This window comes from Acomys russatus, chromosome 1 (assembly GCF_903995435.1).
Source record: "Acomys russatus chromosome 1, mAcoRus1.1, whole genome shotgun sequence".
NCBI lineage: Eukaryota > Metazoa > Chordata > Mammalia > Rodentia > Muridae > Acomys > Acomys russatus.
Window position 1 is genome coordinate 110,151,198 of NC_067137.1, and position 21,504 is coordinate 110,172,701.

The 21,504-nt window shown below is 47.8% G+C and overlaps 1 protein-coding gene across 2 annotated transcripts in view; it reads right to left on the reverse strand.

The window, feature by feature from the left end:
• Positions 1 to 20,946, reverse strand: part of Fbln5 (fibulin 5) — a 72,232-nt gene extending 51,286 nt beyond the window's left edge. The window contains exons 1-4 of one of the 2 annotated variants that reach the window (XM_051150594.1): positions 20,565 to 20,946; positions 15,806 to 15,860; positions 13,306 to 13,357; positions 10,504 to 10,758 (exon numbers count right to left, since the gene is read on the reverse strand). In XM_051150594.1, coding sequence (XP_051006551.1) covers positions 10,504 to 10,758; positions 13,306 to 13,357; positions 15,806 to 15,860; positions 20,565 to 20,581 — 379 coding nt within the window. In that variant the 5' untranslated portion in view covers positions 20,582 to 20,946. Of the gene's footprint in view, positions 1 to 10,503; positions 10,759 to 13,305; positions 13,358 to 15,805; positions 15,861 to 20,057; positions 20,485 to 20,564 lie in introns of those variants that run through there. The other variant, XM_051150588.1, reaches the window with a different exon arrangement.
• Positions 20,947 to 21,504: the final 558 nt, after the last annotated feature.

Here is a 21,504-nt window from a genome sequence, read left to right on the forward strand (position 1 = left end):
GCTGCCTGGGGAAGGATCAGCTCAGGCTGTCCCAGTCTCCCCTCTGGCCCCACTCCAACAAGCTGGAGGGAAATAGAAGGTCAGTCCTTGACTTCTTGTCTGCTGTCTGGAGTGCATTGGAAAGAAAGAATCCTGTGAATGTCCTAAGGATGGGCTGAGACCCTTCCCCCAGACACACTCCTTTGTGTCCAAGACAAGCAGAAGCCTCAGAGTGTCTGGGGGTTCCCAGGGTACCTTGGCATGGGATACAACTGAAGGACATTCTCTGGCTTGTATAAGTAGAGCCTCTAGCTGCTGGTGGATGTGTGGGAGCCAGCCTCTCCCACTAGAACCTCTCCCACATGAGTGCCCTTAAGAAAAGGCTAGGGGAGGTAGAACTCCACAGGTCCATCCGACCCAAAGGTGTTCACTCCTGCCTGTTCCCACCAGCCTCGCAGCTTCCCCTTACATCCACATCCATTCACTACTCACAGTGTAGCTATATGCCAACACATGCTGAGTGTGGGAATACACAGTGACTATCATGGTTACCATGGTCTCTCTCGACACCCAATACAGTGTGAGAAATCACAGGGCATGGTGGATTTATGTGAGTGATGAGAGAACAAGTGAGAGAAGGACGGAAGCTTCACTTCTTTGGCTTGTCAGCACCAACACTTTCATGCATCCATCCATCCATCCATCCATCCCATCCACTCTTGTGATTGTAACTAATTGAGAGCTCACTCTACCATAGGCTGTGGACACATAGCAAGTGCTGGTGCCCTGCCTGCATCCCAGGAATACCCACCCCCACCAGGAATCCAAGCCACTTCTTGAGGCCTACCTCATCGCCTCAATATAAAAGATGTAAACAAGGCACATACCTAGGTTATAGGGAACCTTTGCCTTTCTGATTCTAGCTTGAGGTCTAAGGAAGCTGGCGTGGAGATGGGGCCCAGCCCACAATCCCCATAAACAGCCTGCTGGGCCAAAACATTGTAGAACCAACCCATGTGTCGAAATAAACTAGCATTCCAATGGAGAAGGAAGGGAATATGGGTATCCAAGTGGCTCTGGCACCAGGAGCTTAGCCACGAGGGTCCCCGAGGGTGTGCAAGAGCCACGTCAGTGGGGCCTGAGCAGACAGATGGAGGAATCGGCATGCTCACTTAGTGAGTCAGCGGCAAGCTGCGTGCATACGGAGTCTGGTGTGATTATATTGCCTGGAGATGCTGAAGTGAGGAGATGCTATGCCAGTTACACAATGACAAGACCACCAATAGTGCGTGTCCTTCTCAGAACACCTCCCCATGTTATGCAATACACAGCTGTATCGATATGGAATCATAAACTGGAGACCCGCCTCCCTCTCCTCTCCCTTTGCCACTCTCTCCCCAAGCCTCCCAGCCTGTGCTAAGAACCCACTGAGCATGTGGTGACTGCACACCCACAGCTAAGCCACAATGAAGAAATGCTCCTCTTACAACATAAAGGATCACAGGTTTGGAACCAGGCAACACGATCATAATGAGTGAGTTAACCCAGAAGCAGAAAGAATCAAATGGTATATACTCACTTATATCTGCATACTAGCCCAAGGGGCATGTCCCACGAAAGCCTTCACTTACCAGGAAACTGGGACAGAGGGGAGGGCATCCTATTGGGACTCTAAATGAGAGACGCATGGGAGAATAGCAAAATAAAAGGATACAGAGGGTCCTAGAAATCTACAAGTAGAACAATATGATAGGCAGATTTGGGCCCAGGGGTCCCGCTCAAACTAAGGCACCAGCCAAGGACAATACAGGAGGTAAACTTTAAACCCCTACCCAGATCTAGCCAATGGTCAGAACATTCTCCACAGTTGAGTGGAGAGTGGGATATGACTTTCTCATGTACTCTGGTGCCTCACATTTGACCATGTCCCCTGGAGGGGGAGACCTGGTGGCACTCAGAGGAAGGACAGCAGGTAGCCAAGAAGAGACTTGATACCCTATGAGCATATACAGGGGGAGGTAATCCCCCTCAGGAACAGTCATAGGGGAGGGGAATAAGGGGAAAATGGGGGGGAGGAATGGGAGGATACAAGGGGTGGGATAAACATTGAGTTGTAACAAGAATAAATTAATTTAAAAAAAAAAAGAAAGAAATGGTACATCCTTTAGGGGATGCAGAGCAAACAACCAGACACGCAGCATCTTCTCTGCTACACTTGCAAGCATACCACAAACCAATGCTGGGATCCCATATTGCAGATGCTATGACTTGCAGGTCTTTAATTCCTGAGCTAGGCCATGATGCAATAATGGTGTGTAAACCTGTCTAAGCTCTCTCTGTAGCATCCCGCTGTCGCCCATTGCTTACGGGCAAAATAAGCCACTTGACCCAGGTCCTTCAAGAAACAAAGACCCTCTTTTCTGTTCCTAGAAGCAGGAATTATAAACTTGGGGCCCTCTGATGACACCTTCATGAAGATGTTATTGGCAATAGTGATATGATTCCCGGGTTTTTCTGGCCTCGCACAGGAGACAAGGGACCTGTAATCATATGACGCTTTCACTTCTTACTTCATTTGTTCTATGGCACAAACAGCTTCCAGGTTGCTGTTTCTTGCATCACAGCTGGAGCACAGACAAGAGTGAGGATGCCCTGGAGAGACTGTCCACAGCAGAGGAGAGCCTCTCAGGGCGTGCACAGAAACAGCTAAGTGACATTCTGAACCTCCCTGGGGAATTTGGTTCTACAGTCCACTGATGGCATATTCAATCATCAGGGTGTTTGAAAAGACATCCGTGACTGTCCCTGACAATGAATAAGAAGGTGCAGTCACCATCTTCCACTTTCACACATGGGGAAGCATCTCCAAGGCTGAGGTAGAAAAACCACTTAGACTCCGAGGCGTTAGACTAGCCAGGACAATGTAGTGAGACTGTCCTCATACTGATTTCAGAACTAAATGCTTAGTGCTTTCTCTAGCCTGGTAGGAAATTTTAACCCCATGGTCATCCAGCAGGTACTCTCTGGAGACCTGGTAACATCAGAACCATTACAGCAGAGCCAAGTGGGCCTGTCCGCAGTAACGTCCATACTCCATGCCTCTTCTTGCAAAATCACTTTCTTTCATTCTCTCTCTCTCTCTCTCTCTCTCTCTCTCTCTCTCTCTCTCTCTCTCTCTCTCTCTCTCTCTCTCACACACACACACACACACACACACACATACACACACACACACAAACACACACACACACACACACACACACACAGGGCTGGCTAATTCCAAAATGAAACACAATTAAAAGAGACATGAGCAGACCAAAGAACAGAAGATGAGAGCCAAGAAAAGGATGGAAATAGTTAAGAAAACTGCCATGCTGGGTGCGGGGAAGTGACCTAGTGCACGAAGACACCAGAGATTGGTCAAGTCCCAAAAGTGGAGTTTACACAGCTTATGGGGCCAGTCAGTGCCCTGTGCCTCCACCAGTGCTGACTACTAAAGCTATGGCTACAGCGGGAAGAGAAGCACTCTCTCATGAATGCAGAATTAGTGCCACCCAGCAGACGGTGTCACTGTTGGAAACACATGAGTACAGAGTTACATCACCTGAATAATCCAGGTAAGAAAGTGTTACTAGAAAATCAAGAATCTGCACACACACATACACACACACATACCACACACCACACACACACACACACACCACTGGGAAGATCTGGAATGGTATAACATTCTGGAGCGCTGGAGGGGACTTGACAAATCAAATGTCCCAAGGAGTTGTGTACGTGTGTGCCACAAACCTGTCCTGCATGGATGAACTCCCCTTCTCAAAACAATGTTTTAAACGGCATAAAACAAAATTCATAGGATTACAAAAGAAGCCTCTGTATTTAAAAACAGTGATCAAAACATTTTAAAAGACAAATGTGTGATAAGAGTTCTCTATAAACTTTGATACTGATTCTCTCTCTCTCTCTCTCTCTCTCTCTCTCTCTCTCTCTCTCTCTCTCTCTCTCTCTCTCTGTGTGTGTGTGTGTGTGTGTGTGTGTGTGTGTGTGTGTGTGTGTGTGTGTGTGTGTGTGTGTGCAGGCATCCAGAAGCCGGACGTCAATGTCTGATACCTCCTCAGTCACTCTCCACCTTACTTTTGAGCCAATGAGCCTGGACCTCACCAATTAAGCTAGACTGGCTGGTCAGCAAACTTCAGAGAGCCTGTCACTGTCTCTCCCATACTGGTGATAGAAGCCTGGGCCACCACACCAGCCTAGTCTACAAAGCGAGTTCCAGGACAGCCAGGGCTGCACAGAGAAACCCTGTCTCAAAAAACAAACAAACAAAAGAGAAGGTGGATGAGTTACCCAGCTCCCCAGCCCATAATAGTAACAGACTGAAGGGATGTAGACCATGGGGAGGGGGCTGCCAGTGCACCGGCTTGCTGGAGCATTTCAAGGGCTTCTGAGGAAAACCAACTGCAGAGCTTCAGCTTCCGTGGGGTGCTGCCTCCTCCCCAAGCCTAGCTGGTCCCAAACCCCCTCAGCTACTAAGGAAACCTCCGCACCCACACATTTTCTGAGCCTCAGGCCTGGGTTTCACCTTACAAGCCAAGCTGGAGACCCGGAGAGAAAATACAGAAAGCCCACAAAAAGGGAAGGCCTCCAGCTCTTCCCTCGTTTGTGCTAACCACAGACCTGCCCCGCTGTGCCTGGGGTTTCTATGTGCTCTTGGCCTTGTCTTGGGGCTGGATATAAAATGCCACATTGGGCTGACTTCCCATGGCTTTGTCTCACAAGTTAAACAAACCAAGCTTTTCTGGCACCTTGAAGCAGATTCTGAGTAAAGTCTCCTCAAGGCTTTGAAGGCCTGCAAAGTGGGTGTGGTCAAGCTCAACTTTGGGTCGTGTTTTTAAGTTTTCTGAAGAATTAGGCCTTTGGTACACTTCAGACTCGCTGAATCTTTGCACTTCAAGACCTAGGGCCTGTTCCTTGAGTCGTTCCAATTAACATTTAGTGTGTGGCACTCCGTGCAGACTCCAGGTAAGGTGTTTTCATGAAAGCAAGCATGGCCATACCATACCTATTTACATTTTGTAGACAAAGGCATAGAACCCCAGACCTTAACTATAGGAAGTAGCCAACCAAGAAGAAATCCGGGGCCTTCCATTCCCAGGTCTTCCTGGTCCTGCCTCTGTGCCACATTAGCAGTTGCCCGGCCCCCTTGTCTTTCAGCTGCTTGCACGGTATCTGATCTCCCTTTCTTGACCACAGACACCTACCTATTCCCCTCTGTGCCTAAACCAGAGAGCCTGGCATAAGTGAGGCACTCTATGAAGTAAATTAGTTGACTAAATACTGGCTGGCTGTCAGGAAAAATAACTCAAGAGCATCTTAGGCCAACTCCATGCATCTTCCAGAAGGATCTGTAATTTCTGCTCTCTGCCCACACGGTGCCCTAATCACTAACAGCAATGAAAGCCCAGACCAACACTAAAAGGCATTGCTTGCAGTCTCAGGAATGGCCAGGAGAGTCCCTAAAGTCCCTGAGAGCATAGCTCCAGAGACACAGCTTTCTGGGCTGCAGGACACATCACGGATTTGTTACTGGTGGGAGTCCCTGACTTGCCACTAAGCCAACGTGGTTAGCAAAGCCAGGCTCATGGGGAATGTCACCCAGAGAGATGACACGTTGAAGCACATAAGGAATAAACACTCAGAGATTGGTGGCAACCACATTCCAGGATTGGTTCTCAGAGGCAACATGTTATGAGGAAGAGGTTCCAGGATGGCAGTCTGAGCCTAGAAAGCCCGTCACTGAGCCGTCCACTCCTTGCTTTTAGTTTGACATAACCCGGCCCCTACTTTTCCCAGATGGCTCTTAGCTGGCTCAGAACTCTATGTGTATTGCGTGATCTGCACTATGTCTGGGTCCAAGTCAGTGACCTGGGCTCCAACGGCCTTTCGTCCTTGCTAGTTAGCTATGCCTGACTGCCCTCAGCCCCTAGATATCTAAAGAATCTGGTTACCATATCTTCCTGGAGTGGACAAGCTGGGTGACACATTGCATCCAGCCATGACTCCCAGCAGCCTTGTGGAGCTGGTCACCCTCAAGCCAAGCTGTCATTCTTCTCAGTACAAAACATTCTTGGCTTGGCGACTATGCTCCTATCCACAAAAGTGTCCCAAGCAACCTAGACTTCTAGCCAGGGACTCAGGAACTCATACCCAAGTCACACTGTTCCAGAACAGCGTTTAGTCACTGCTGAAGTGGAACCCAAAACAGAGAAGTCAAGAAGGAAACTCAGAGGTACTGGGGGTTACTGGGGACCCTCAGGCTCTGTCAGCCTGCAGGAAGAGAACACAGGCTACCAGAGGACAATGAAGAAGGCTTCTTTGAAAGTAGGTCTGAAATGCAGCAAAGCCAACCTTCCTGAGGTGGAGGCGGCCATTAGTTGCCCAGGGTAATCTTCACACTTTACAAAAGGCACCCAGGGGATGACTGGATGGGCAGAAGACCAAAGGCATCGTCAAGAAGACGGTTATCCAGAGCATTACACCAGAAGTGGGCCAAGACTCTAGACCTATTTCCAGCTTCTAGAACACCAATGTGGAAGAAAAAACTGGACTACGCTCTGCCACGCCAGACGAACAACTTTGTGTCCACAAGGAAGTGGCAAGGAAAAGACATGGAGTCAGCAATGGAGGCAATTAGCAAAGCTATCCGAATCTGACTCCATGAAAGCAATGGGGAAAGGCACATGTGGGGGGTGGGGAGACGCACATGTATGTGGATGCGTGTGTGTGAGCGTGCACGTAGAGTTCAACATCAGTTAGGTCTTCCTTTCACTATGTTATATTTTATTTCATGTTCATGCACATGCTTATGCTGCCGTGCCTGTGTGGAGGGCAAAGGGCAATTTGATAGAGTCTGTTCTCTCTTTACTAGGCATGTAGATGACGTATTGTGTATTTCAGGAATCAACTTGTGTTGCAAGTGTCCTTACCCACTGAGCCATCTCACTGGCCCTCACATTTTTCTTGTTTTGAGACAGGTTTCTCACTGAACTTGGAGGTTGCTGATTAGGCTACACTGGCTGGCTACCACACCCCAGGGATCTGCCTACCTCCACTTCTCCAGTGTTAGAGTTAAGGGCATGCACAGTCCCACCTGGCTTTTCCCTGGAGGTGACAGAGGTCTGAACTCAGGCCCCTATGCCTGGGAGGCAAGCATTTTGCCCACTCATCTCTCTCCCTAGTCCTGGGGAAAGGGCATTTATAAGACAACCAATATAAACAACATCTAGATATTTCACGGTAAAAATGAATTCTTGATGATATCTGTAGGTTTGATAATGAATTATAAGTTGAATTTGGGGGAGTTTGTTGTTGTTTGTTTCTTTATCCTGGAACTTACTCTATAGACCAGATTGGGCTTCAACTCAGAGATCTGCCTGCCTCTGCCTCCTGAGTGCTGGAATTAAAGGCATGTGCCACCAGCACCCAACTCATGGTCTTCTTACGAAGAATCTTTATTCTTTTTTTTTTAGATAATTCTATAATACTTAAACTGATTTGGCATCTAAAGCTAAAGGAGAGGCAGTGCCTGTGCCAATAACCACTGACTTTGGGGTGACAAGTAGAAAACTATCTATTGTGTTCTCCCAACTCTTGTCCAGTTCAAAACTTTACAGAAAAAAAAAATTCTTCAAAAAAAAATGAGCAAGGACTTTGCTGTTAACACTGACTTCTGTACTGACTCTCTAACAGTGAACCTTTATAGCCCAAACACCAAGTTCCTCATCCAAAGTCTGAATGGTTCAAACTGGGACTCAACTCAATACACAGTGCGACCCACAGACAGGTGTCTTAACTTCTCTCTGCTTTGACTTCCCTGTAGACTCAACATAAACACCAGTTCTACCTGTAGTGCTGAGGCCCCATGACCCTGATACCCAAATACTGAGCCAGTACTTGTGTCACTACTGTGGCCGCTGCTGGTGGTGCTGCTAGGTTGGTTTTGATGGGGAGGAGATACCTTCAAATTCTCACTGAATTCTCATCACTCACCACTGTTTCCTCCTCAGAGAGGAAGAAGCCCATTGCTCCAGGAACGCCTGCCCTCCTTTGAAGGCCTTCTTCGTACACACACCTGCCCATGCCTTCATCTCTTCCCTGCCAACTTGCTTCCTTTCCTCTGCTCCCAGCCTTCTGCCCCCTGTCCCAGTTCCCTGGTACATCAGTTATAGAGCTGCCCTTCCCAGCCTTTCCCTTTCCCTGGCCTCCTGCCACCACCTCTCACAACACCCATAGGGGCCTCAGCCCTGGTAAGCCAGGAAATGGTGGGGTGGAGTAAAAGGAAGTCAGAACTCAGGACATATGAATGCATAATACTGGACATTTTGGAAATGGGTGGGCCTGGTGCCAGTCCTTGCTTGGGTTCCCAGATTGTACTGGGCTTACAAAAGGGCCATTATTAAAGGTTTCATATGTCTATATAACAGGTTCAGAACCACAAGTGGTATGACGTCAGAGGGGTCACAAGATTAATAGGCTTCCCAGCATGTCCTCAGTGCCAAGAGCCTTGAGTCCCTGGAAGGAGGTGTGTGGCATAAAGGAGGGCACCCAGGGAGCCCTAGGGCAGAGAGTGCCCAACTGTTCTATAGAAGGGGTTAGTGACATGGTCCAGGACCAGATGAGACTCTTTTCCAAAGGTCTGTAATGCTTTCAAACTGTCATCACAGCCCCTTTCTCACTGCCATATATACATATGTGGTCAGTCCCTCAGTTCATCTGCCCTCTGGTATCTCCTGAGAGAGTGTCTCTTGTCTGTCTGTCTGTCTGTCTGTCTGTCTGCCTGTCTGTCTGTCTGTCTGTCTCTCTCTCTCTCTCTCTCTCTCTCTCTCTCTCTCTCTCTCTCTCTCTCTCTCTCTCTCTCTCTCTCACACACACACACACACACACACACACACACACACACACACACACACCACATCTCCTTGGGGGCCATTTATTTTCTTCTAGATGGCTGGACTCATATCCTAACTGTGCAATGACATAACTTGCTGGAGCCTACATTCACCTTTCCAAAAAGTAAGAGGTTGTAGCCAAAGAGTATCCAAAAAGTCTCTTCCGGTTACAGTGGCCTACTGTTCTGCTATGTGTCATAAGGAAGCATGGCGTGGTCTCAGTTAACTCTCAGGCAGCACATGCACATGTGCCCCCAACATACCAGGTCCTCTGAGACCAGCAATAACGCAGAATTGTGAGCTCGGGTATATTCAGTTTCCCCTGTAGTGTTGACAAGCATATATTTGCAAAGTGTTTGCATATATTTAAAGGGAAGTGCACACTCATTCACATGAACATATTTATATATTATAATCAGCACAGTCTCTCTAACTGTTGGTTACAGACCAATACTTCAGAGCCCTGAAACCTACAAAAATATTAAGTAGACTGATGGTCTCCCACACTTTTAAGGCCATGGAAAGGAAATATTAGAATTTCAATTCATATTTATTTTTATTGCATTCTTTTAAATTTCCTATTTCTTATGTGTGCTTTATATTTCCAAACCACATGAGTATAACAGGATGCATGTGTCATGTATAAATATGCCTGTAATGGGGATCCAAGTCCAAAAAGATTTGGCAGAGGGGGTACACAGCCAAAAGGGTTTGAGCCTTCACTGTCAATCTCTCTTCAATGTAACTCTCCAAAGCTGGAGACAATTACAGGGATTTAGTCCAACTACTGCCAAAATACTGGGCAGGTCCCCAGGCAACTCTCCTCCAAGGCAGCACTGGCAAATGGAACCTGAAGCTCTTGAGGATGCTGCCAGTTCTTTGGCGGCTCATGGCATATGGTATCTACTTTTCCCCCAGAGTCCCCATCAGCAAGGTCCCTTTAGCCATGAGAACATTGGCTCCTACCTAAGAAACCCACATTCTTTTCTAGATCAGCTCAGGGCTTTTTTACAGCAATACTCAGTTTGTTCAATACATAGAAGACAGAGTACTGGCCTGGAGTCTGACAAGATGCATTGGTTATTTAGTTGAGAAAACATGAAGTTGATCACCAATGAGATCAAAGAAAGGGATGAATAGATGGATGGATGGGAGGATAGATGGATGGATAGATGATGGATGGGTGAGTAAGTGGATAGATGGGTGATGGATGGGAGGATGGGTGGATGATAGATAGATGGATGACGGATAATGGATGAGTGGGTGGGTGCATGGATGGGTGGGTGATTGATGGATGGATGGGTGGATGATGGAAGCTGCATGTATGAGTTGATCAATTAATAGAAAGAAAGAGATCATTAGCTTTCCAGATAACTGTGAAGTAAAGGGCACAACTCAAGTCCTGAGTCAAAAAATATATCTGGAAGAGAACATTATGTTAGACAGCATACCGTTGTCCGATTGGTGCAGTTCACAACAGCTAGCTCCATTTGGGAAGACATATTAGGTCCTCACAACACTTTTGAGAAAGTGTACCATGTGAGAGGCCAGACACCCAGCTACTCACCCACACACTGGTTGCCTTCATCCATCTGATACCCAAATCGGCAGACAGGGGGCCTTGAAATCGTGGGGTAGTTGGAAGCTGGTACTGGTGGGGCAGCTGCTGGATATGGGCCTGAGTAGGACGTAGAGTAGGGATTTGAGTAGGGCCCTCGATATACTGGGTTGGTTCGAGGGATGCACAAATAACCCCCATTCTGGTTGACACACATCATGTCCCCACGGCAAGCCTCAGGGATGGTCCGGCATTCATCGATATCTGCAGAGGTCATAGAAAGGAAAAATGTCAGCAGCCCCCTCCACCACGCTGAGCAAGTGCATACTGAAGCAAAGCAGATTGATGGGAATGGCCCTCTAACATTTCACTTGACTTATGGCAATCTGAGTTCCCCAACATCATCAGCCAACTGACTCCAGGCAATCCCTGGTACAAAGCATTAACTCTTTAAACCCTCTCACCACTAGTGACCCCTGATCCACAGAAGTCTGGACTGTTGCTGACTTCATATTTTTCTTTAGAGAACACCACATTTGAAACCAGGGCAAATGTATTCTTTTTTTTTTTTTTTTTTTTTTTTAATTAACTAAGCATTTTTTATTCTTTACATATACATTTATATTATTACACATATATACAATAAACTATGTATAGCAAGAAGAACCATGACACAATCAGGAATTTAACACATAAGAATATAGCAAATTGAAACACCCTTGATTTACATAAAGAAAGCAACAGTAAAAATAGAAGAGAGTGTTTGTCTGTGCATGTGAAACCGTGTCAGGTACTCTCCTGGGCGTTTCGTATACTCTGAAAGCATGAGAGCTAAGACTCATTCCCATTTCTATTCAAAGTAATAGCTGGGCAAAAAAGAAAGAGACTTTTACACCCAGAAAGACAAGGCTTGGCTCAGAGTCAATAGCTTGCTGAGAAATCAGGGCATTGCTTTCAAGTCAGCTATACAGTGCCAACAAAACAGGACCACATCTAGCCCCAATGGAGACTGGCTCATACTGGAAGGAGAGTGGTGGTCTGTCTAGAAAAATCAGCCTTGTTAGGGTGAGTCAAGGGAGGTCCCAACTCTGTCTGCAGTGGGTAGCAGACCTGGTTTTGGGTGCTGCCATCAGCTCTGGATCCTGCTCTGTGTGGGACTGGAGGGGCGGCAGCAGCGGTGGGGAATGCCTGGATCCAGGCAGCTCGCCCACCACGCCATCTACAACCACTGTGGTTCAGAGCACACTGCTCTGTTCTCTAGTGAAAGTGATGGGCTGGAAGAGAAGCCACGCCCTCTTTGCCCTATAGTGCATCCTTGAACCAAAACAGTTTATACTGTAAATTCAAGGATGAGCCTGGTCTTCCAGGGTTTAATTCATTCTTTCAAGCCATCTATTTTCCCTCCGATTCTCAGTTGATGTGACTCAGGACAGACAAATGATTTGTCCTAAATCAAGTCTAATTAAGAAGCTATCCATCCCCTAATATGGGGCCAAGCCTTATGCTCTCCACAGGCTCTACGCTCCACCCACAACATGCAATGCCTGAAGGCCCTTTACATCCCTAGTCTTTGCCTACGTTATTGCTTCGCCATGGATTGAGATTTCTCGGTGTCCTTTTCATCCTTCAATACCTAATTCAAACTGTTCCCTGACTCCTTGCTGAGTCTGGGCATAGAGCCTTCCTCTCGTTTGCAGTTTTCAGGGTCCATGCCATTACCAACTTGTCACAACATTCACTGTCTAAGTTTCTCTCCACTAGATGGCATGCTGAGAGGATGCCCTTCTTCAAAGTACTTCCTCATTCCTGAAACATGGGAATCCAGCAGGTGGGTCACAGGGCTGATGTCACTCAGCTTACCAATTGGATGGCTTAAAGACGGAACAGTCACCCTGCATTGTGCCAAGGGACACCTAGTGTAATTGTGTAATTAAAAGTGGAAGAGGCAGGAAACGTGGTCAGAGAAGCTATAATGGAAGAAGGGACCCGTAAGTGTGAATATCACTTGACTGCTTAGAGTGGTGGTACAGGCTACCAACCAAGGAATGAATGCAGTTTCTAGAAGTTGGGAAACACTTTGCCAGACAACCAGAAAGACAGAAGACCTGCAACCTATAACTTCAGGAGGGTGGATCCCACCAACTTCTCCCACAGCAAAACGATGCTCTCTCTCTCTCTCTCTCTCTCTCTCTCTCTCTCTCTCTCTCTCTCTCTCTCGCTCTCTCTCTCTCTCTCTCTCTCACTCTCTCTCTCTCTCTCTCTCTCTCTGTCTGTCTCTCTGTCTCTCTGTCTCTCTGTCTCTCTGTCTCTCTCTGTCTCTCTCTGTCTCTCTCTGTCTCTCTCTCTCTCTCTCTCTCTCTCTCTCTCTCTCTCTCTCTCTCTCTCTCTCTCTCTCTCCCTCTCTCCCTCCCCCCCCCTTAGCCCCAGAGAAACCCAGCCCTGCCAATACTTTAATATTCACCTGGTAGACAGACAGATGTTGAGCCTCTAACCTAGAAGGCTCTTGGATCTTAAATGAGCACCATTTAAGCTACTCTGCTTGTGGAGCCTTGTGGAGACAGTGCTGGGGAACAGATCCCACAGAAATGCTTGTTGAGGATAGAGACAGTTCTTTGACCCTGGACAGTGCTTAGCACAAAGAACATAAGCCACAAGGATGTCATTAGCTCAGTCATTCCATCACTGTGTTCTTCCACGGAGAAGGCAAATAAAGAGTTGACAGCATTGGACAACAGCTGTGGAAGAAGCCTAATTGCAATTGGGCTGTCCCTGAATGTCCCCAAGTTACAAGGGACTGTCAACATCACATACCTAAACACTGTCCTGTCTGGCGGTCCAGGTCGAAGCCATTTGTGCACTGTTGCTATAGAGAAGGAGAGAGAAGGAACAGGTCAGGTCACTTGACTTGCATTCTTTGTCACTATAAAAAGCATCACAGAGCACCCCACAGGGCGAGTAGGTCTCTATTTGCAAGTGTTTCCTTACAACCACAGCACACTTAGTGTTGTTTTTCAAACCTCCTATACCAGTGCTTCACCACCCCCACTTGCTGCAACTTGAGGGTTTTGTTATGCCCACGAGGCAGTAATGGCCACATATGAAGCCACAATGCAACAGCCCCACTTCCAGGGAAGGGGACTCGCCCAGTGCTGCCCACCTCTCTTCCATAGAACCTGAAATAAGCTCTTTGTCCCCTACAAACTTCTCCCCCTGACTTTCAGTTGTGTTCATAAAACAAAAGCTACATAGCAGATGTGTATGGCCCATTTTCTAAGCAAAGCAGATGGGGGACACGCCTTCATTCCTACTTCAGAAAGGCAGTGACACAAAGGACACATTTAGGCAATCAATGAGAGTTGTGATTTTACCCATAACCTGAGCTGTAGATGTGTGTTATTTTTGTTGTTGTTTAGTTTAGTTTAGTTTTGTTTTGTTTTGAAAATAAAAATCTCAGTATGCAGTCCAGGCTGGCCTTGAATTGAGTGCCTTCCTGCCTCTGCTTCCCAAGTGCTGTTTACTTCCGTATTTTTGGTTGTGGGCTAAGCCATCTTTCCTGCCTTGGCTACAAACTTTGAAAAAGCCTGAAGTCTGGCATAGGAATTAAGTCCAATGTCTAAGGTTATGGTACCCCCATCACTCGACACCCCTCCAGCCTCAAGGTTGGGCTTTCCCTGGGCTGTGGCAAGATTTGATGAGATTCGGAGCCTAGCCAGTGATACTGCTAAGGGTTCCAGGCCTTAGGGCCTCAGGACAAAGGGTCCAGAAGAGCTAGAGATCTGTACCATAGAACTCAGGAGCCCAGGTCCCCGCCCTGCTCTCCAGCTCAGTGCTGGGGTACAATGGACTCAAGGACTGCTTTACCCAACTCCTGATTCTCACTGGAGCCCTTACTCTCCTCATCCATCTTCCCTTTGCCTCAGTTTCTCTATCCAGAAAATAGGGTAATCTTACAAAGAGGAAACATGTTATTATAAGTGCCAAGGTGCCTATACTAATTAACATGATCTGTGACTAGATTTTTTTGTTTTTTTTTGTTTGTTGTTTGTTTGTTTTCTTAGACAGAGTTTCTCTGTGTAGCCTTGGCTAGCCTGGACTCACTTTGTAGACCAGGCTGGCCTCGAACTCACAGCGATCCACCTGCCCGTGCCTCCCGAGTGCTGGGATTAAAGGTGTGCGCCACCACACCCAGAGGGACTAGACGTCTTTACCTATAACCCTTGGGGCTAGATTAGAAGATGCCAAGGTCCCTATGAGATCTAAGATTCTTTCATTTTCTCTTCTCAAGCCCTTCCTGTCTCCAATGGCCTGAGTGTATCTAGTGGACTTTGAATTACTTCATAAGTCTTGCCCTTACCTCACGCCAATATATTTTTTCAGTGCTGGGCGTCAAAGCTATGGCCATAGGCACGCTGGCCAGGTGTTCTGCCCTCCCCCACCTGCAGCCCTCAGCCTAACTCAGAAATGGAGCTGTCTTTATTTCCTTTCCACAAGGCCACACAAGAGGGCCACGCCGATCCATCTGAATAGTGGTTCTCAATCCTCCTAATGCTGTGATCCTTTAATAGAATCCCTCATGTTGCTGCTTCATAACTGTAACTTTGCTCCTGTTGTGAATCCTAATGTAACTGTCTGCTTCCTGATGGTCTTAGGTGGCCCCTGTGAACGGATCATTCAACCATCCCCCCCCCCCGAAAGGGGTCAGGGCCCACAGGTTGAGAACCACAGATCTGGAGGAATCCTCCCACATCACTTGGAGCTGATACAACTGGTTGACCTTCCCTGTGGCTTTACAAGTGAGATACTGGAACTTCTCTCAGACCCTTGCCTTGAACCCAATGTCATTGTCCCTTTCACACTTCTCCCAGGGATAGGGATACGCCCCCCCCCCGACTCCAGGTTGCTGAACTACCCAGCCTCACACACTGTACATCGGAATGTTTTGGGGTAACCTCTACTTCCTACACACCTCCCTCCCTAGGTGGTGTATGGCTAGAGACACACATTGACCTAGCCACTGGCAAGCATCCGAGAAGCACCCCAACCAGAAACGTCACAGTGGACTATAATTTAAGTTAAAGAGTCTCCTTGCAGGACGTGGCCTTGGATTTGAAGCCAGGATACTAAGATCCAATCCCAGCCTTGCCACTGGGAACCTACATGACCCTGCCTCCAAGTGCCTTGGCTGTGGTCTGTATTTATGGAGGGTGGTGAGTGCCCCCCCCCATTCATATAATCCTGGGGTTCTGAAATGCATGGCTGGATTCCTTCACCCAAGCTTTGTGACATGCTTCTGGATAACTTGAAACCTTACCTGTGCATTCCCAGGATGCGGAAGCCAGAGTGCTAGGATGGTAACCGTGAGTATCCTGTGGGAGGTGAGAAACTGAGAGTGAGTGCCCAGGATGTTCAGGTCCAGGAAACCTGGATCTCCTGCTACCCAGGCATTTAGCTGGTGGCTTTCCCACATGCTTGCAAGCAGATAGGGCACACTCAGCAGAGCCCCGTGTGGCTTCCAGACCTCTAATCTAACCCTACAAGAGCCAGCCTCTTAAGATGGCTTTGTGTGTTGGGATAATGAGTTAGATCGTGTGCTTGAATGCAAGGCTTTGCTGCTTAGGAACAAAAGTCCAAAGACCCACAGCTGTGGCATCAACCAGTTGTCTTGGTCTTTCATTTTTCTGCATGGGGACTGCCTGAGTTAAGCATTATTAAGACATGACTGCAAGCCAGGCGTGGTGGTGCACGCCTGTAATCACAGCACTCAGGGAGGCAAAGGCAGGTAGATCTCTGCGAGTTCGAGGCCAGCCTGGTCTACAAATTGAGTCCAGGACAGGCAAGGCTATACAGAGAAACCTTGTCTCAAAAAAACCACACACACAGAAAAAGGACATGACTGCAGAGCCAAGAGCCACCATGTCTTCAAACCATGAAGGCTAGAATATGAGATGCCTTGCATTTGCAGGAAGTCACTTAACCAGAACTTGAAGCCCTCAGTCCACACATGTGAAGACCTGGGCTTAAGTGGCCCAAGAAGCCAGGGTCCACTCTAGCATGTGGCTTGTGAGAAGTGCCATCCCAGAGAGCAGAAGACTGAGGAGCCCATGCAATCCCCAGAAGAAAAAAGGCAGTGGGAGACAGCAGAAAATGCCAGGACAGCATGGCTCAGCCAACATGGCCACCCACAAGCCAGTAAACATTTCTGCCTGTGGGTAATTTGGTTTTGTTTTTTTAGGGTTTTTTGTTGTTGTTTTTTTGTTTTTGTTTGTTTGTTTTTGCTGTGACTAACCTTTTGTCTGGTGAAACTGTGGTCACCACTAGTATGCTTTAAAACTTCAAAGTCTATGCCACTCATACCTATTAAGATGGCTGTCTGTGCAGTATGTGTGTGTGTGTGTGTGTGTGTGTGTGTGTGTGTGTGTGTGTGTGTTAACCTGTGGGTGCATGTGTGTAAGTGCATATGCACATGTGTGTGTCCATAAGGAGGCCACCAGTTGGCATCCAGTGTCTTCCTCAGTCACTCTCTGCCTCTACTAATCAGGGCCTCTTACTTGCACTCAGAGCGAGCATATGCTCATACACACAAAAAAATTCTTTGACCTTAAAAAAAATACAAAACAGAAAGTCTAGGAAGAATGTAGAGAGATCACAGTGCTTGTGCACTGCCGTTAGGAATGTAAAACTGGTGCGGCTCACGCCTGTAACCCAGCAGATGCACCCCAGAGTGTACTCCCTGGAGAGCTGTGTCCAGAACCCAGAAGACACATATGCATCCAGGATCACAGGAGCATTTTGTACACTGACCAAAAGCGACGCAATCTAAAGCTCTGTGTATAAATGGCTAAACAAAACATGATCACACCTACGTGTGCACACATACGTGTGCGTGTGTGCACACATGCACACACACACACAGAGCAATGTTATTCAGACAAAATGGCAAGCTGGACATGACACAATATGGAAAGCTAGGCACATTGCTATGTGCTTGTAGTCTTAGCTGCTTCAAAAGGCTAGAGTGGGAAGGAAGGTCACTGGAGCCCAGGAGTTCAAGGCCTGCCTAGGCAGTATAATGAGGTCCTAGCTATAAATTAATTAATTAAAACATGCAAAAGGGCGGATGACAAGGCTCTGAAATTGATGACCTGATCACCAGGACCATGAAGTGAAAGGAGAGAACCAGCTCTTGAAAGCTGTCCCCTGGCCTCACCCAGACACCACAACACATGGTTCCCACCAAACACATGCACACATAGGTAAATATAAATACAACATGTGTGACAACACAGATGAGGACACCATGGTGACTCACACAAAAACATGTAGAATTCAACTTCTATCAGGTACCCCCAGAGTTTTCAGACTCAAAGAGACAAATGGTGGCTCCCAGGGTCATGGGCTGAGGAGGCAGGGAGGGTGGTGGTCAGTAGGTACAGTGTTTCTTTAATTTTTTTTTCCTTTTGTGGCTTGAGGTGATTTTTTTTGTTTTGTTTTGTTTTGAAACAAGGCCTTCACTCTGTAGCCCAAGCTAGCCTACGACTCACAATATGGCCGATGCTGTCCTTAAACCTGTGGCAATTGTACTCCACCTTCCTGGGTGTTGGGATTACAAGACATGAGATGCTACAGCAGCTTTTTTTTTTTTTTTTTTTTTTTTTTTTTTTTTTTTAAAGACAGTCTCGCCGGGTGTGGTGGCACACGCCTATAATCCCAGCACTCGGGAGGCAGAGGTAGGTGGATCGCTGTGAGTTTGAGGCCAGCCTGGTCTACAAAGCGGGTCCAGGACAGCCAAGGCTACACAGAGAAACCCTGTCTCGAAAAAAAAAAAAAAAAAAGACAGGGTCTCATGTAACTCAGGCTAACCTCAAACTGCCTATGCAGCCAAAGTCGGCTCTGAACTCCTGATTCTCCTGCCTCTACCTCCCAAAGGCTGGAATGGCAGCATGTGCTGGAGTGCACCACAACACAGGGTAGGGAACAAGGCTGTTTTGTCACAGAGTCTGGTCCTATAAGCAAGTGAGTGTATGTAACACTACCGACGTAGGCACTTAACACAGGAAAGATGGAAGGCAATGCAAAATCTATGCAGATGAACTAGTCTGTTGCCAGTTTGCTCAGTTTGCTAGTATTTATCCCAACAACTACTGCACAGACACCAGGCAGAAGAGCTACCGAGATGTGACCCAGGTGGCATACACCTGAGTTGGCTGCTCTGCAGCATGGGCCAAGAATGCTAGCAAAACCCAGTAGATGCCAAGGGTCAGTCAGAAGGGGGCTCCCTGAAGGAGGAGGTGCTCTTGAATGCTCCTCAGCATGGCTCTGGACTTGGTCTGAGGCTTGCTATTACCCATCCTGCACCATGGCTTTATAGTACCCCCACCTTTTTAAATAATGAGTGCTCAGTGGATACAAGCTCATTCACATCCCTGGCACATGGCTCAGGAGGAACAGCAGTAGGTAGGTAGAGGACCCAGAGGAAAAGTGGTACCTGGACAAAACTGAGCCTGGTGCAGACTGGAAGATGCAAATCCACTTCCTTCATGTAGTGGCCCCGCCCCCCATCTAATCCTGAGCAGACAACCTTTCATCTCATCTCAGCGCCTGTGTGAGCCAGGTTCTCCAGCACTGGAGACAGCTCTGACCTTATAAAGTGCAGAGCCAAATCCTGGGGCTTTCTGATATTTGCAAGAGCCAGACTTTCTTTCTGGAAGGAATGAGAGAACGATAACAAACGCATTTTCCAGTCTGTATATTATGAATTTCAATGTTTTCCTGTTTCTTCACATGAAGTTTCCTTTCAGGTGGTTATAAAATCCCGTCTCGTTTATGTTGGAGATAGAACAGCCTGACTGCATGCAGCGGAGTTCAAGAGCGACTGGAAAAGACGTGCTAACCCTACCGGCTTCTCCTCCCTCCTCTCCCCCGCCCCCCCACTCCCCATTCCTTTTGGCGAGAGCCAGCCCAGGGCCCGCCAGCCCCAAGCCCAACCTCCTGGAAGAACTGTGGCTGGGTCCTGGGGGCCAAATAAGCTCCAGGCTAACAACGGGGAGGCTTTCCAGAATGAAATAGTACCCAGCTCTGCTGCACCCACAGTCTCAGGAATAGCTGTACCTTGTCCTGAAAACCCTTAAAACTCCCAAAATGAAGCATAATTAATACCGGAGAGGAAGAAAAACTGTCTCAAACCTTTTCTTTTGAATCTGAGTCTGCCATAAAAAAATAAATAAATAAATAAATAAATAAATTTTTTAAAGTGGCGGGGGGCACTCTCCAATTATCAGAATTGTCTGTCATTGACAGACATTGCTGGTCTGCTAGATGGGGATTCAGGATGACAATATTACTATGGCTTACCATAATATGGTTCAGGTTGTATTAACATGCATGCACCCTCCCACATGCAAACACGCACAGAGAAAAGTATGTAGATCTATGCAGGACAGGTATATTTTCAAGAGACGCTGGAGAAAGGCAGAACAGATGTCATCCTTAAACTCCCTCAAGGCTCAAGGATTACTTGTCTGGAATTGCAATTTCCGCAAAGAACAGCAAAAACATTTGCTTACATGCGTCTCTGTCTGCAGTGTCCACTGTTCATTGGCTCGAAACTTCTGGGTCCCATGCCCTCTGTGAATCGCACACATAGAGCAAACGCAAGCAGGGGTGTTCAGAGACTCTGTCTGCCTGTCTCGCAGCAGTTGCCGCAGAGCGATTGCTGGTGCTGTATCCAGCGGTCTCGCAAATTTAAAAAATATGTAGTGTGATATTTTGCAAAGTGCGCACAAAATTGCTGCCCTTTCCAAAAAGAAAGCGGAATGATCCAGAGAAGTCGTCTGCAGCCCTCTCTCAAGATGTTTACTCCTGACACTTAGAAAAACCCCCACATCCAAATCAAAGTTTCGAGATGGGCGCAGCTTTTTGTAATCAACAGTGCCATTGCATCACTAGCTAAAAGTCTTTTCCAGTGCCCTGACACAGGCGGAATCTCAGCCATAGCTATTTTCCACCCATCAGGTCTGGAGTTAGGTTTCCCGAGCCTGGAGAAAGACAGTTTCTGGCGCCTTCCGACCTACCTTTTTAATCCTGGCATGTCCAAGATGCGCGGGAGGAGAGACGATGCGAAGAAGGCAGGCTGTGTGGCGGGACCAAGGCAGCTAGATTCCAGAGGGGCCGAGCGGACTGCGCGGAGGGCCAGGGCTGTGCCGGGTGCTGGGAGCCACTGCAGAGCCCTAGCCGCCGGCACCTGGTTTCGCTTAACCCCCTTCAGTAATTCAGCATTAAGCCAATTGGAGAAGGAATGTTAAAAATGAACACTTCATTTTCTAAGTATGTTAAACAATGCAAATGGGGCCTCGGTCTGGACACAGCTGGTTCAGATTACAGCGCTCACCAACTGGCTAGACTCCTCACAACAATCTTGGGGCGTCTGCCAGGACCAAGCGCTCGGCAGCGGCGGCGCTGGGAGGGGAGCCCGGCAGAGCTTGGGGCTTGGGGGCGCCCAGCCTCCCCGGGGCGGAGCGGGGCTCGCGCGAGGGGGCGTGTCATCAGGCCCTGTGGCAGCGGGGACTTGAACTCACCACCAAAGTAGCTACAGGGACGAGAGAGGTTGAGTTCAATTGGTAACCTGAGGCTTTAGAGCAACAGATGGGACAAGTGCGACGTCCCCAATCAAAGATGTGCGGCAGGAGGAGATGGGGCAGAGGAAGAGAAGGGAGGCTGCCAGAGAGCAAGCCAACGGAGAAGGTCTTTCTTTGGCCACCCTCACCTCGTTCTCCTTGGCTTTTCCTTGCTTTGATTAGTTGGCATCCCTGGCCTTCAAAGTACAAAGTTTATAAAAGACAAAGACGAAAAACCTGGGAATGGTGAGCTCCACATGGGCCCCGGAGGGCCTCTCTCCTCTCTTCCGTCCTCACTCTTTTTTGTTTTCTAGCTCGGACCCCTCTATCAGGTGCAAAAGTGTCAAAGACACTGCTCCTTGTAAAAGACACGACGGGATTGCTGCACTGCAAGCCC